We start from the raw sequence: 15444 nt of genomic DNA on the forward strand, positions 1-15444 counted from the left end.
ACAGATACAGTAATACATCATACAGATAGGTCTCTTTGTTAAAAGCATACTAAGAAATCTGAATGTATCACCCTTCTTTTAGAGAATCAGTAGGCCCGCTACTGTTTCCTGAAAAATCAAGTAAGCATTATTATTTGCATAGTAAAATGTTTTGATCCTTTTGAAAATGGTCACTTTTGTCTTCTAATTATTGCACGGGGTTGGAAACAACATACATAGGGAACTATGACAACCTCTAGGGACAAAATTGGTGGGTCTCATTTAATCTGACCCTTCGACTCACTTGAAACATTCCTGTTTATTGAAGTATTGCAATTACTGGTGAAGAAGGTGTTTCACAAGTGTGAAAGCCAAACGAGACCTTCTTGTACTAGAAGAGTTATAAAGTTATAAAAGGAGACATATGTGTCTTTCTAAATTAATCAAGCTATTTATTTACATTTGAAGAGATGTCTTTAAAACCTTTGCAATAATTAAAATAAAGTTACTGGATGCCCAGAGAATCAAGCTTGTTTGCTGTTGAAGCATAGCACCAATTTTAGGCAAGACACACATTCTCCAGCTGTATATTCTATCTAGGAAATGGGCATATACAGTAGGGCAGTCATCACACTTAGACATTGATGTCTGTAGTTTAGTATACACAATGTATATATATATATGTTTAGCATAAGGCTTGAATTGTATGAATATAGATTGAGAGGATGAAAACACCGTGATAAATAAAAAGAACAAGTCAGGGACTGTTTTGCAGTTCAAGGTAAAATAATTTCAAAGGCTGAAAGCTTCTTCTTTAATACTGCAATTAAAACCATTCCCACTAGTATTACTATTGTACTAGCAATACAGAGTAGTGACTGTAAGCATCAGCAATATCAACAGTAGTGCTGTTGCTATCTGTCTCTGTAGTCACAAATTCTGTAGCTCAGAATTTAGCTCTGTAGCTGAAGTACGTTATATTGGTCATACGTATTAATCTTTGCAATTTTTACTATTTTATTGTTCAATTTTATGAGCAAAAGTAAGTTGAGCTTGTTTTCTCTCATTATGGTCTTTATAACACTTAAAATTCCTAAAAATAATATCCTTTTTTTTCTACATGAGGTCATAACACCTGGCGATCTAGCACCGGGTTTCTGTTTTGCAGATAGTCTCTAATAAGAAGTGCACTTGGACAGTATCCAGCAGGGGGCGCAGATCTTTCTAAATTATACTTATGAAAATGCAATGTCTCCAAAATAATGCAAAATGTGGTACTGGAACGGCACGATTTATTTGGATACCAGACAGAAATTATTCTAATCAATTTTCTGCTTTGTTAAAAAGAAAACTTACCGGCTGCTTATTACATGCCCAAAAATGAGATTATGTGGCGTGTATAGTATTAGAAATGTACATATTCACCAAAATCTAGTCTGTATCTGAAGACATAAAGAGATGACTAAAAGTCTGGAAACACTATGCACAAAAAGATCAAGGTATAGATAAAAATGTTAATTTTTCTTCTCTATAATACCTAGATTGTTATTTTTGCATCTCACAGCAGACAACTATCGTCTTTCACAGTACATTGATGTCTGAGTACAACAACAAGCCAACGATTTCTTCTTTTACTGATAAAGCTGTATAACACAGGAGTTCAAATTGCCTAATACATCTCTGGGTACTGGCATATTAAATATACCAGTTCCTATGAACAGGCAATTGCTTTCTTTTGTTATTTGCAAACGTATAAGCAACAATTTAATATCTACCTTTGCATGATTTATCAGGCAATATACACAACATCCCTAGATGTACAGATCTTGTATTACAAGGGAAAAATATCGGGCTTCCATCACACTTATGTGACAGCTTTCTTATAAATGTTTGCAGAACACACACTTTTAGAGAAGACAACTGTTCAGAGGTATAATGACAGTACTAATCATTAGATCAAGAGTGCAGCAGAATCACCAATACTATCTCTAGCTACTTTGTGACAATTAAAAAAAAAGAAACTCATGGTGTTAAGAGAAACCAAAACATGTAACTTCCAGTAACCTAAGTTTATCAGGCTCCACTCACAATGTCTGCTGTGTAAACAAGTCATGATTTCTGCAAGGGTGACATATGACATGCTGTACTGGGGGCTGCCATTTTCTCTCTATATGCCAATAGAAAGCCTAAATCTGAAGACACAATGAATGAGAGTTACACTTTTTCTGGTCATCAGGCTGTGCATTGCTGGCGGCTTCATGACTTGAAGAGGGGAACAGTGTACACTGCTACCTGTCTCGAGTGCTGGGAGGTTCACTGAGCTGAGTTTGCTTGCCCTGTGCTCTATCCAATATTAATCTATGGCTTCATTTCAGTAGAAGTGGAGCATGGAGGACGAGCATGGCAAATGGAGTCAGAGAAGGGGGTAATGCAACCAGGCAGTAGGAGTTCTCAGATGATTGTTGTGAACTGCTAGTGTACTGCATAAAAAAAGAAATAAAATGACAAATAGACAAAATTGATTATTTTTATCTTTGTGGTTGTGGCTGACCTGAGTTCGCAATTTAAAGGCGGTCTCAGCCAGAGGCTTTGAGGATGTTGGTCACGAAAGCCATTGTCCCGTTTCAGCTGTTTGACACTCGCCCCAGTGTCCTCATGAATGCCAGCGGTGTGTGTGTGTGGGTGATGTAATGTTTACAGACATGTTCTGTCTCCCTGTGAAGCACATCGATGCAACTGAAGTTAGCATTGCTAATATTGAAATACTGTCATCCCCCAGATGCTTGCTGTTTGTACAAGACTGACACACGCAGGCTGCATCACCTCATGAAGGCTTCAGCTGACCTCACCCCAGGACTGAGTGTGTTAGGGAGGCTGAATCACTGTGCGTCAACACTTTATGGTCATGCACCAGTCTCTCACAGCCTTTCCAACACGTCCAATTTTTGTTGCTTTGAGTTCAAGGACACAAGAATATCTTCAAGCCAAGCTTGGTAAGTAGGATGACAGACCATATTTTGATACTCTTAATTTGCATGGCTAGCTTACATAGCTGTACAGTGGCCCTGACTGTGGACAAGCTGCATGAGCACCTCAGAGGATCTGCCATCCTGCCCGGATGGAACAGGAAAGACAATCCCATGCTAAAGAAACGACTGTTGTTGCATTTTGACCAGAAGGAGCCCTCATCTACAGCTTGTTGAAAGCTGGGAGACCTGTGTCAACTGAATGAACTAGTTGCCATTTCTACAGAAGATACAGTAGGTTTCTTCTGGTCATGTTTGGCTGCCAAGCCCCATAGGAAAGATGTGGAGAAGGATTTGCAGGTCGACCAGCTGGCTACTGATGCCTTTTTGAAGGGGTCTAAGAACAAAAAGGTGGAATCTGAAGTGGTGAATCAGGACCCAGAATCAGTGAATGAATCTCTGAAGTTGGTAGGGACTTCAGAACTTCAGGGCTATTCTGGGACACAGCATTGAAAGGAGAAGCAGAAGCATCTCATGGGCCAACCTGAATGATAAGCTGTTTTAAGAATCCATGCACGCACCCATTTATATAAAACCACTAGCTAGATAAGGAGTTGTCAACCTTTAAGAACGGGCATACCAAGAGTTAGCTCTTGCACTTGTTTTCACAGATTTGCATGCTATTGATACTTATTTAATGTCAATAAAAGCCCAATTTACACCTTAATTAATAAAAAAATAAAATTTCAATAAAATTATATCTAAAATTGACACATTAATGTGCACATTTTATCATTTGGTGTGATCCTTGCACCTGCTTTTCCTTGGTCAGTTCGCCAATCTCAAGCTTGTAGCCTGACACTTTAAGTACACACAGTTCATCTCCTGAAGCAGAGTTTCAAGCAACAAGAGCTAAAGGAATGTTTCGGTCTGCAAGCCCAAGTAGAAGCAACAGAGGACTACGTTTCCAGTGTGGGAAGGGAAGAGGGTGTTTTACGATGTGTAGTTCAGGACCCTATGCAGACGGTATAATCAGGAAGTAAGTGGAAAAGGACAAAGGGGAGGAGACGAGGATTAGGTAGGTTGACAAACAGGGGGGCGTGACGACAGTGAACAGGTACTCTGGGGGCGTGATCATGGCGAAGCAGCCCAAGGGAGTCCAAGGGGAAATCCGGGGCGAAGTCCAAGGTCCAAATCCGGTAGATCCATCCTCGACGAAAACAAGACACAGTTATAACAGGAACGGGATCCAGTACAGGGACTGGGAATAAAAACAGGATCATGAGGCCAGGCGCTCTGAACCCCGTACTCAGCAGGGTCAGGACGCCGATAGGAGGCCTGTGCCCTCAAGCCGTGGACATAGGGTGACTTGGTGGTAGGCGGGCCTCCAGGCGTCCATCTTCCAATGCAGTGCCAGGAGTAGCGAGAGTGCCCATCTTAAATAAGGAGGGGCAGGACTGGAGACAGGTGCGCATAATCAACTAAAATGTGAAAGAGCCAGAGCGCCGTTAAGAGGAGGGATTACGATCGTGACAGAGGGACATTTGTCTTCATGACCACTCAAGACCACCTCCTGTTCAAATTCCAGCACAACCCCAAAGGATCTTGAACTAAGCTGTACCCAGTAGTAATAAGGATTATATCAAGTCAGAAATTTTACCTGTAGGTGCAGTCAGCTCTTCTCCCAGCTTGAGATTTGTGCTCACAGTATTAGTTATGCTTTTTCTTACCTGTTATATCCAGAGCAGCAGTGCATGTGCCTCTTTTTTTGTTGTCAACGTTACAGATTTCCTTTCGCTTGAGGTTTAAATAAAAACCAGGGAATCTGCAACTGGCTTGACCTGAATGACTGGGGGGAACATTAATTATAAATGTTTCCCTGTGTCCTGTGACAGGGGTTGGAGAAAAACAAAATGCTTTGGAGTTTTTTAGTGAGGAAAGAAATTATTGGATGGCTAGTGAAGGCGTAGAGCTGAGCAAACAGGTGGAAAAGAAGCTCTACCTTTTAGAGGTTACCCACCACAACCCACTTATAATTTTCCATATCATATTTTGAGAAACGTGACATTGTTCTCTTGTGTTTACCAAAGTCTCAGTTCACCTTTGAAATGATTCTTGACTGAAAGCAAACAGGATCCAAGATGTGTTTTGACACTTCATTGTTTACTTGGATCATAACCTCATCAGATGATCATCTATTTCAGCTGCAGGGTTTCGTGTTACAGGACAGGGAAAATCATGGCATTTTAGCTTGCCAGCACTCCTGGAAGCATTCTGGGACTTAATTGTATGCAATGGGCTGTTGGGACGTAATATTAGGATGATATAGTCAAACATAAAATATCGACATTTCATTATACAGCAAATTTATGTGTTTTTGTATTGTGTCTGCATGCATGGGAGCATAAAAAATAGACTTGAAGCATAAAACCCCAGAACAGGACAGAGAGCCTTGTGCTTTGTCCATTTGTCCGTGCACCCACCATTTTTGTCGTGGGACAACCTGCTCTTTGGTCTGATCATGACAACGTAAGGAAAAAAGTTTGGACACAGTACTTATCAGATGGGAAACCTGGTTTGCCAGAATTACCTCATTCAGATCCATCATAAGATAGCGCCTCACTGGAGAAGTCCCCTTCAGTTTTGTGATCCCCTGACTCTGGTCCTACATCTGACTATTGCCCACCATTTCTAAATCACAAGGTGCTGGAGCTCAATGTGAATGGGAGTGAAGGGATGCACAAAGGCCATTCGAGGTACCAGAGCACTTAACCATGACATGCACATAACATCACTTTCACAGTGGCAGAGCAGAGCTATGTGCAAAATATTTACAGACCACAGCTAACCACACCAACAGAAATATAACATTTTATTTTAAGGACACAAGTCTTGTTTCTTATTGTTTTCATAGAAAACTGACACAGGTTTATGACTTTTAATTATTTAAATACAAAAAAGACAGTAGGAATTTCAGAAATTGTAATATCAATTCCAATATATTTAAGCTTTTAAATTCTAAATGTTCAAATTCTGACCATGATCTTCTCTAAAGTTCTCAATGACTATTTAATGCAAAGAGGGGTAAAACTCCAAGCCTTCAATATGTTTGTATTTGCAGACTGCATTTTAGCCAAGTAGAAAAAAAAAGGTATTCAAAGGTATTCACAGTAAAAGTAATAGAGTGTATTGAATGCTTTGCTTTGCAAATGACAAGTGTACTAAATTCAGATGCATTTCAGTTGACGTGAGTCCAAGCAACAGACTGTCTCATTCATATGGCTCTTCATTCTTTAATAGGCATAACAAATTCATGCTGATTTAAACAAATTGGCCCCTGAAGGTCTTTTGACTACCCTAATAAACAGGACTCAAGCCTTACCCTGCCTTTTGGCAGTGTCATTCAGAAACTAGCAGAACAGTCACAGGTATTATGTTTCCATTTGATACTTTGGAGACACTTGAAATAGTTTAGGACAGATAGCAATATTTGTTTTTATCATCCACAGCCAAACTTTAATCACAGAAACTGAAAGGAATGCGGGTTAAAAATGACATTAAATAAGTTGTAGTAATTTGTAGATTACTAGATAGTCCATACACTGATACTTATTGACCAAATAATTCCCATCTTATCGATCTGAAAAAGAATATACTGTTAAAAAATATTTTATATTATTTCTTTCTACTATGGATATTTTAGAGAATTATTAAGATATTTATGCTGAACATTACATTAACAAAGCAAGGAAGGAGGAACATCACACCTCTTTACTATCCAGTACAGGGTCAGGAGGATACCAAAGCCTACCCAGACAAGCAATGGGCACAAGGTAGGATACACTCTGGACAGGACACCAGTCCATCACAGGGCAGACAGACAAACATACACACATTTACACCAGGACAGATTTTCCCAGAAGGCAATTAACCTGCTCTTATGTCTTTAGACTGTGCGAGGAAACCAAAGCACCCAGTGGAAACCCACACAAACAAGGGAAGAACATACAGAGTCCACACAGACAGCTCCCCAGGACTTGAGCCAGGGCCTCCAGTGCTGCAAGGCAGCAATGTTAACCACTGCACCACAGTGCCACCACCCCTTCACTAATTTTGTTGGATGTTTAAGCATTTAGCCAGTGAACAGGAAACCATTTTGCACTCTGTTTTGGATTTATTTTTCTCAAGATCAAGCCAATATATCTAAAGCTTCTTGACAGATTAACTTGAAAAAATAGATAACATAAGATTAATATGTCCTGTAATATATATTTGCTTATTGAAAGCTCACATTCAATTGCACTATGGGTCTCTGCTGTAATTTTCAATGCGCTTAGATCGCAGCGTCGAATTTGCGGAGTTCTAACTCACGTCATGATTTTGACTAAAAAGTTTCATTAAATCATGGTTTGCAATCTTACAATTCAGCTTTAACAATCGCCAGGTCCTTGTAGAGCTTGAATCAGCCTGCAGTCAATGGATACATTCTTTTTGCAAATTATGAGTGTGCTTAAGCACAATTCTACAGTACGCTGATGACAGTTAAGTCAAAAAGGTCAGACTTTGGTACAACAGCTTTATTGCTATCTATATCCTTTGAATGCAATCTAATTGTGCCTCATTTCATGCGGAAAGGATTACTTATAATTGTCTTCATATGACCAAAAACTGTAACCTTCTGTTTGCTAACTTATGTCTTTGACAATTTTTTTTGCTTCTTTCATTTCTCTTATCTTTTCACAAGAACCTGCTATAAAGTCAGCCCCCACCTTCATTGCCGTAATCTTTGGTGTTTTTGGCAAATCACTGAGGCTGATAGTAGAATACCGCAAAATGTTCTAGAGTAAAATAGCCAAGTTTATCATCTCCTACAGCTTTCAGATTTTAAGACATTTCGGTTTCTTTTTTAATGAGAGGATTCTACCAAAGAAGTTACTTGTTCATCTGTCTTAGAAACACTTTTTTTTCCCAACATACATACTCTGCATTCAGATTATCCCACAAGACCCCTTTCTGTATTTTAATATTGCTAAAGGAGGATTGTGTGTAGTTGTAGCTGTTCACTTGGAACACATATGAAACTGATGGGTGACCGCAACTTGCAGTTTTCAATGATTAGCATTGTATGGGAAGCTTGTCAAACCATTCTGTTAATACTTTTAAAAAAAACAGATGAGTATTTTAAGTAAGTTTACATTTTTATACTCACACTGCTCATCAATTTGATACAATTTCCTTGTGGTTTTATATACTCAAGTCAAACATAGATAACAATCTCCCTTCTGATTAAGATTCATAAGAGCACAAGAAGAGTTACAAATGAAGGGAAGCCATTCAGCCCACCTCTCTTCTTTGGTAGTTTGTACCAAGAAACTCATCCGTTTCTCAGCAGAAACTGGGATACTGGCTTCAATTACTTGGGTGGGTAGCTTTATCCATACTCCAACATCCCTTTGCGTAAAGACCTCCAATTCCCAGTTTTAACTTTAACTTGCCTGTAGTTTCCACTTGGGACCTTCGGTTTGTGTTTCGCTGCAGATTCTTACAAAGTCCTCTGGATTAACGGACTTTTGTCAGCGTCTTTAAGCATTTTGAATACTTGGATCAGGTCCCCTTATAGTCGTCTGTGGTCAAGATTTAAAAAGTTCAGTTCTTGCAACTTTCAGTGTAGAACTTTGTGCATTTAGTGGTACATAGCATACTCTTAACACATTACATTTAGAATGTTTTTTTTATTAGTCTTGTCCATTAAGATTCTGGAACTCGTAATTCCTATAGCATTTGCTCCTGAGGCTGAATACTCTTTTTGTTATACAGTAATGTGAAAAACAAAAGTAAACCCCTTACGGTTCTATGGTTTTATATATTAAGATATATCTGACCTTCATCTAGTCCTCACCAAGTCCTAAGAGTAGATAAATCTAACTGCATGTGACAACACACACAAATTTAACTTTGTCATTACATATTAAAGAATAATATCAGCCAACGTTTAGTAGCCTTGAGTATAAAATTAAGTGCGCCCCGTGATTCAGTAATGTGAGGAACCCCCTTTTGCAGCTATAACATGAAGTAAATGTTTCCTGTCAGAGTTTATCAGTCTCTCACAACACCAGGGAGTAGTTCTGGCCCACTCCTCCATACAAAACTGCTTCAACTCGGTGATCTTTCAGGGCATTCATTTATCTTTATGTCCTGCCACAGCATCTCAGTGGGTTTGAGGTCTGGACTTTGACCATTCCAAAATCTTGATTCTTTTCCTTTTCAGCCACTCTGTCATAGATTTACTGGTATGTTTTGGATCATTGTCCTGTTGCATGATCCACTTTCAGCTAAGCTTTAACTGTTAGACAGATGGTCTCACGTTTTCCTCTAGAAAGCCTTGGTATAGAGAGGAATTCATGGTGGATTCAATGACTGTGAGGCGTCCAGGACCTATGGCTGCAAAGCAGGGCCCAAATCTTCACCCCTCCAGTACCATTCTTGACAGTTGGTATGAGGTCCTTGTGGTGATATACAGTGGTTTGGTTTCACCAAATGTGTTGTTCGGCATTATTGCCAAACAACTCTACTTTGGACATTGTTTCAGAAGTCTCGTGGTTCATTCGGGTGCAATTTTGCAAACTTCAGCCATGCAGCAATATTCTTTTTGGAAAGCAGGGGCTTTCTGCTGCCTACCCTTACATGAAAGCTGTTCTTGTTCAGTCTTTTCCTAATGGCAGAATTGTCAATGCCAACATTTACCATATTGACAGAGGATTGTAGATCCCTGGATGTAACTTTGCAATCTCTAGGAGAATCATATGGTATGATGGTCATATGGTATGATTTTGGGTAAAGATGTAGGTCTTTATTTAGCATTTATTTTGTTTTCATTTAGATGTCTAAATTTTGTGTTACTAATTGGGCGTAGACTTCATAATCTAATCATGATTAAGTCACAAATTCGAGTCATTTCCATGCTAATTTACAAGTCAAGGGGTTCGCTAAAATGGTTTATTACATTCGGACAATTCAGATTTACTTGGTGGTATAAAGAATCATCACTACACTATTTACATTTCTGGCATATAATAAACTGTATTATTACCTGAAATAACAGCAGAAAACTCATGTAGTTTTGAGAGTTAGTTTCTAAAGGTCAGGAGATATAATTCAAATTATATCATAAATACAATCAGCCGTTTGGCTTATTCTGTGTGTTTTGCTGGTGATACAAGGTATGAGCTTCACTTATTGTCTGCAACAACTCACCAACCTACCTGACCAATGTAGTGGAGTGCTTTGTTCTGCAGACTAAATAAATGCTATTTTTTGACTAACAGAAATGCATTGGCAAGCTAAAATGCTTAAAATGCTTCAAGGATTCTCTTATCTCCAAACTATATTTACTGTACAGTTCTGAAGTATTGAGTGCTCTTGGTGCTATACTGTATACACTTCTGGTTTTGCTTACCTTTGCATGTAAAAGCATTAACACATATGGATGAAAACTGTAAATACAAAATTTGTAGACTGGAGAGAAAAAATAAATCTGAAAAAGCTGTCCAACGTCCTGTAATGGAAGTACGAGCAAATACTGTCTAATGAGTTAAGATGTATGTATGAAGCAAGTGCGAAGTGTGTGTGAGCATATGCCACTGCAAGATGTTGTAATTACAACAGTTAATTAAGGTTCAGAACATTAACAGTAAGTAGTTACATCTTGGTGGTACATCTACAATAAAACCAAAAGAAAGATATAACAGTCCACATACTAGTTTTCTAACATGCAAGTAATATACCTTCAGAAGAACTACAGTACATCTTGCTCTGAAAACTTAATTTCCTGGTCTATGTTTCATTTCATTTCGACTTCAGGTCAGGAAAGTTCTCATCAGCTATTGATATTTCCAGCACTGGGCTTGTTTCACCTGAGATCACGAACCTGCAGCACCCAGGGGATTGACATTTGCTTGTTGATGTTGTTCTTAACTATAGGAATATGAAGTCTGGATAATTCTACAAATGCCAAGTAAAATTTTTCTTTATAATTAAAACTATATATATATATTTCGTGGTTACTATTTATTCCTGTGTCATACATATTTCATATGTAATGAGACAGAAAGATCTGAAGACTAAATATTTTTAAAATGTTTTCCTTTCATTCTACATTTTATTGAACAAGACAACTTGCCCAATTCCCCCCAAACCATTTCCATTCAAACCAGAATTTAAGACTGGACTGAATGAGTTTATGAGGCGACTTTTGTTTTTTTGGTAGATATCACAGGGGCATGTACCAACAACTCTGAAAAAAACATTAGTCACTAAAACAATAACAGCTTTTAAAACTGCTAATATGTAAAAGACTTCTGCAGTCTTTATTCCATCAATCAGACGAGAAGACTACATCCACAGAAGAAAAAGAAGAAAAATCATTTTAACATATAACACAATATAAAATTTTTAAATTATTCTCAATACAGATTTTTCTGATTTTTCAGAGATACAGTAGCTATGATATCAATGTAAGTAACAAGAAGTCTAAAATCTTACGGGGAGTGGCATTATATCTTTAATAGGAAAAGTCAAGCAAATAAAATATATTACAAGCACAACTACAATAGGGACAATATAGAGAAAAATAAAGAGATACAAACTTTCATTTTAAAAAATGTACAATAATTACAGAATAATCAAAGTTCATAAATGAATATGTGGGGAAGAAAGGTCAGAATCAAAGGAACGTACACTTTTTTTTGGTAGTTTTTATGTACAAATATATACACACAATTAATATACATATACATATACAGATTTCCTTTCTCATGGCATGATGCACAAAAATACAGAGATTAAAAAAACTGACTACCCTTCTAGGTTTACAAAGCTCTTTTGTAATAACAACAATAATTGAATATTAAAACTGTAATTTAAGCCATAGGGGAACACTGGATCCTCTATAACAACCATAAGATTGCATCACTGGCGTATTCAGATGGAGCAAATAGATTGATCCCTTGTCATACTACTGGTATTGGGGTTCAGCATTTACTTGCCACACAATGAAATCCAAGATCTAACAAGATGCATAAGAAAAACAAAAAAAAAGACCAAAATTGTATAGTATGGTCAGCCCCATGTCCTGTCAGGGGTTTTGATGTCCAGCATAAATATTGTCGTATATCTAGAGCAGAGATTTTTTCAGAAACAAATTTCAACAGGTTTTGGGAAGCTGATATACTATAGGTAGAATAATTTCTATCAAAAACAAGCATCTAAATGAAATGCATTGGTTTATAGAATGGCAATCTGTAGGCTTTGGCTTCTTACACTGCAGCCTCTTCCAGTCTAGTCCACTGTCACATTTTGATACAAACAAAACTTTGTTACATTGATCTTGCTATTAAACCAACTGAATATGTAAGGAGTTGGTTGTGGCAGTTTTCCCAGAAGTCCAGACTGGAAAGGCCACAAATTGAGTGACCTTGCTGTAGGGCTCAGGGTAAAGTTACAAACTGCATTCTGCACTGCCAGTGACAACAGTATCCAATAATAAATAACCAGTATTACCGAACAGAACAGATTTCTCAACTCGTACAGTGTAAGTTTGTTTAAAGGGGAAAACACAACCATTTCAATTCAGTTTTATAATATTCTGTTTACTGCTAACTATGTGTGGATTTCTTTGAGTTTGTCTTTTATCCATCATTTCAGTTTATTTGTCAATATTCATGTCATGGGTCGAATTTTCTTATTTAGAATTGCTTTTAACTAGATTGTGAGTTTTCATTGTAGAGCTTTTTGTTCTACAATGGCTTCGGCAAATAATGGCTACTTTCTGTTCCCTACAGAAAATTCAACCACCAAATATATTTAACACAGTACTGGTAAAAACTATCTAGAGGCATGGTCAACTATAGTTGACCTGTAGATCTTTATTCCAACCTGCAGTATAACAAAGGTGCAGAATAATCCGGGGTGGATGCAATAATATTTTTACATAATCAGACCAAATTCATATAGAGGGAGTATTTTTCACACCGCAGTCACATAAGCCGGTCAAAAGTTCCTTTCAGATTCACAATGCCACTCTAAAAAAACAAATGTATTTGTACTCATACAGACTGCATATGAAAGCATACAGCAAACTTTAATTACTAAGTCTTTGTGGAGTAGTCAATTGGTCATGCACTTGTCCCTCACTAATTCTACATAAATGGTGCAGCATGAGACTATGCAACTGATGCATGTTTGAGCACCATTTTCAGAATACTGTATTGATTTCCTGTTTTTTTTTTTAAAAATGTTTTCAGAAGAGCTTGTGACACAGTGGTCTTTTATAAGAATACTGATCCAGGACAATGCACTCATTTCAGAATTTATATCCTACTAAATTCAAGGGCGTTATGTAACATCCAAAGTTAGCAACTAAAATATATTTCGCTATCTGCAATTCATTATTTCTGCAGTCAGGAAAAACAAAAACAGAAAGTGGCTCAGAGAGTTACAAACATTTTTTCTTTCAATGCATTTTATGCTTCCTTTTCTTGTGTTTTTTGTCTTTCTTCTTATTGGCACATTTAGGGCAATACCACTGAACTTCTTCTGGCGGGGCAGCTGTGATCCCAACGCAAGGCCTGAAAAGAATAAGAATATTAACAAAACATTCTATTCATATAAAATGCATATTCCCAAAATATATTAATTATTGCCGTTACAATTTGGCTTAGAGCTTTAGTAACTATAAACAGATAACTTTCCATTCTCCTATCCAGTGTGAACTGCCCATGATTGAATTCTGAGTCTGGCCCCCAAACATTGGATCATAAGAGAAAGAGTGTGTTATTTCCACTTAGGCCTATGTAATTACAATTTCATTACATTACATTATAATGTACATGCAGCCAGTATGAAACAATCCTCTTCATCAAACACCAATCCCTTGCTATACTCAAATTTACCTCTCCTGATTTTTGAGTATCTGCGACAAATGTTCTGTATAGGACTTTGCCTTCCGAAGTCCCTATTTTTGAGCAAATGCGAGTTTGAGAAGCATCCATGAGCTGTGATGTGTTCATGATAGTGAATTCCAAATTAAAAATGACAGTAGTTTAATAATAAAGAAATAAACTAATAAATTATAATGGCTGCTAAGTGTATGGGAAAGGTCAAAGAGTGTTGCTAAAGCTAGTGCTGCTGGTCAGTTGTTTGGTGTAAATTAATCTACAATTTGTACAATAAAGAAAAGTGAGGAAGCTATTGCTACCTGACCTGATTTGCATGGGCATCATCACACCAATAAAGATAGGAATTATATGACAAACTCATTAAAAAACTATCTGAACCACATTATTTCCAAAATATATTGTGTTGTACTGTACTATTATTCATAATAAGTGAAAAAAATGTTTGAGGCATTTTAATAGTTATCCTAACCCTCTTTTCCCATAAGGCCTCACGTTTATCAACCATGAGGGTTTTAAGGGTTTTAACTCTTGTGGTTGGCAAGGGATTAGGGTACCATAAATTAGAGAAGAGATGGAACAAAATCCCTTTCAACAGCTTTCGTGATATAATGGTATTTCCCAATTAATGCCTCTTCACTATTAAGACTCAGGGAGGGGGCAGTGCAGCAACGTACCTAGGTGCTATGAGCTTCAGCACTAGAGGGTTAAAATTAAGCATTTATTTGATTAAAGCTCCTAAGACAGATGAGTTGGTAAGCTTCTTGTAGCTGTCACTATATTATTTTTCATACAGTGAAACAAGTGAAAGTTCATATTAAGGGATTTCTTTTGGCACCCATCAATGTTCTTTGTAGCCTAAATGTGAAAATAAGCAACCATGTACATGTAGTGCATGGATGGTATTTTAAATGGTAATATAACAGTTATATATATTATATATATAATATAACAAATCTTCCTAAAATCTTTCTAGATGGTGCGCTACTGTATGTCTCAATTTGAGATTTAACTTTCCTGCAGCATATATGTTATTTTACATTAGGGCGCACAGTAAAACGTTTTCTACAATCTTCCAAAAACACTTAGAGAAAAGCGAACCACTGAAAAAGCCAGGCAGCAGTCTTTCTGGTCAGGCAGATTTTTAATTTGCAGAAACTTGGTAATGGGGTTAAAGTTTAAAATCACTAGCATTACACCTGTCTTTGCTACGACTGCCTCTCCATCAGTTTTGGCTCGCTGGCTGCCTTTAACGTAGGCAGCTCCTGAGCTCGTTCCAGACACTCCAGCTTTAGGCTCTTGTGTGTGTATCGTATTAACCTTCAGTGAAGGTGACACTCACACTGCTTGCTGCTTGGTGGAAAAGAGCATTTGGAGGCAGTTGTTCCATCTTATATGGGCTGATGAAGTTTCTGAAATCCGTTTAGGGTTCAACAAATTTGTTTTTGCGGATTTCATTTATGGCAAGTGCCCTTGGAATGGTGCTATGCTTTGCAACTCTTTTTCTTCTATGCTCCTGGCCTGGGCCAGTCTAGGAGATAGTCCGT

The 15444-nt window shown here is 37.6% G+C and overlaps 1 protein-coding gene across 6 annotated transcripts in view; it reads right to left on the minus strand.

Moving 5' to 3' along the window:
- Positions 1–11482: 11482 nt before the first annotated feature.
- The window catches only part of taf3 (TAF3 RNA polymerase II, TATA box binding protein (TBP)-associated facto), a 77831-nt gene continuing 73869 nt past the window's right edge, over positions 11483–15444 (minus strand). For all 6 annotated transcript variants that reach the window (XM_088645352.1, XM_088645353.1, XM_088645355.1 and 3 more), the window contains one exon: positions 11483–13570. In XM_088645352.1, coding sequence (XP_088501478.1) covers positions 13456–13570 — 115 coding nt within the window. In that variant the 3' untranslated portion in view covers positions 11483–13455. The remainder of the gene's footprint in view (positions 13571–15444) is intronic.

This window comes from Lepisosteus platostomus, chromosome 9 (genome assembly GCF_059453375.1).
Source record: "Lepisosteus platostomus isolate fLepPlt1 chromosome 9, fLepPlt1.hap1, whole genome shotgun sequence".
Lineage (NCBI taxonomy): Eukaryota > Metazoa > Chordata > Actinopteri > Semionotiformes > Lepisosteidae > Lepisosteus > Lepisosteus platostomus.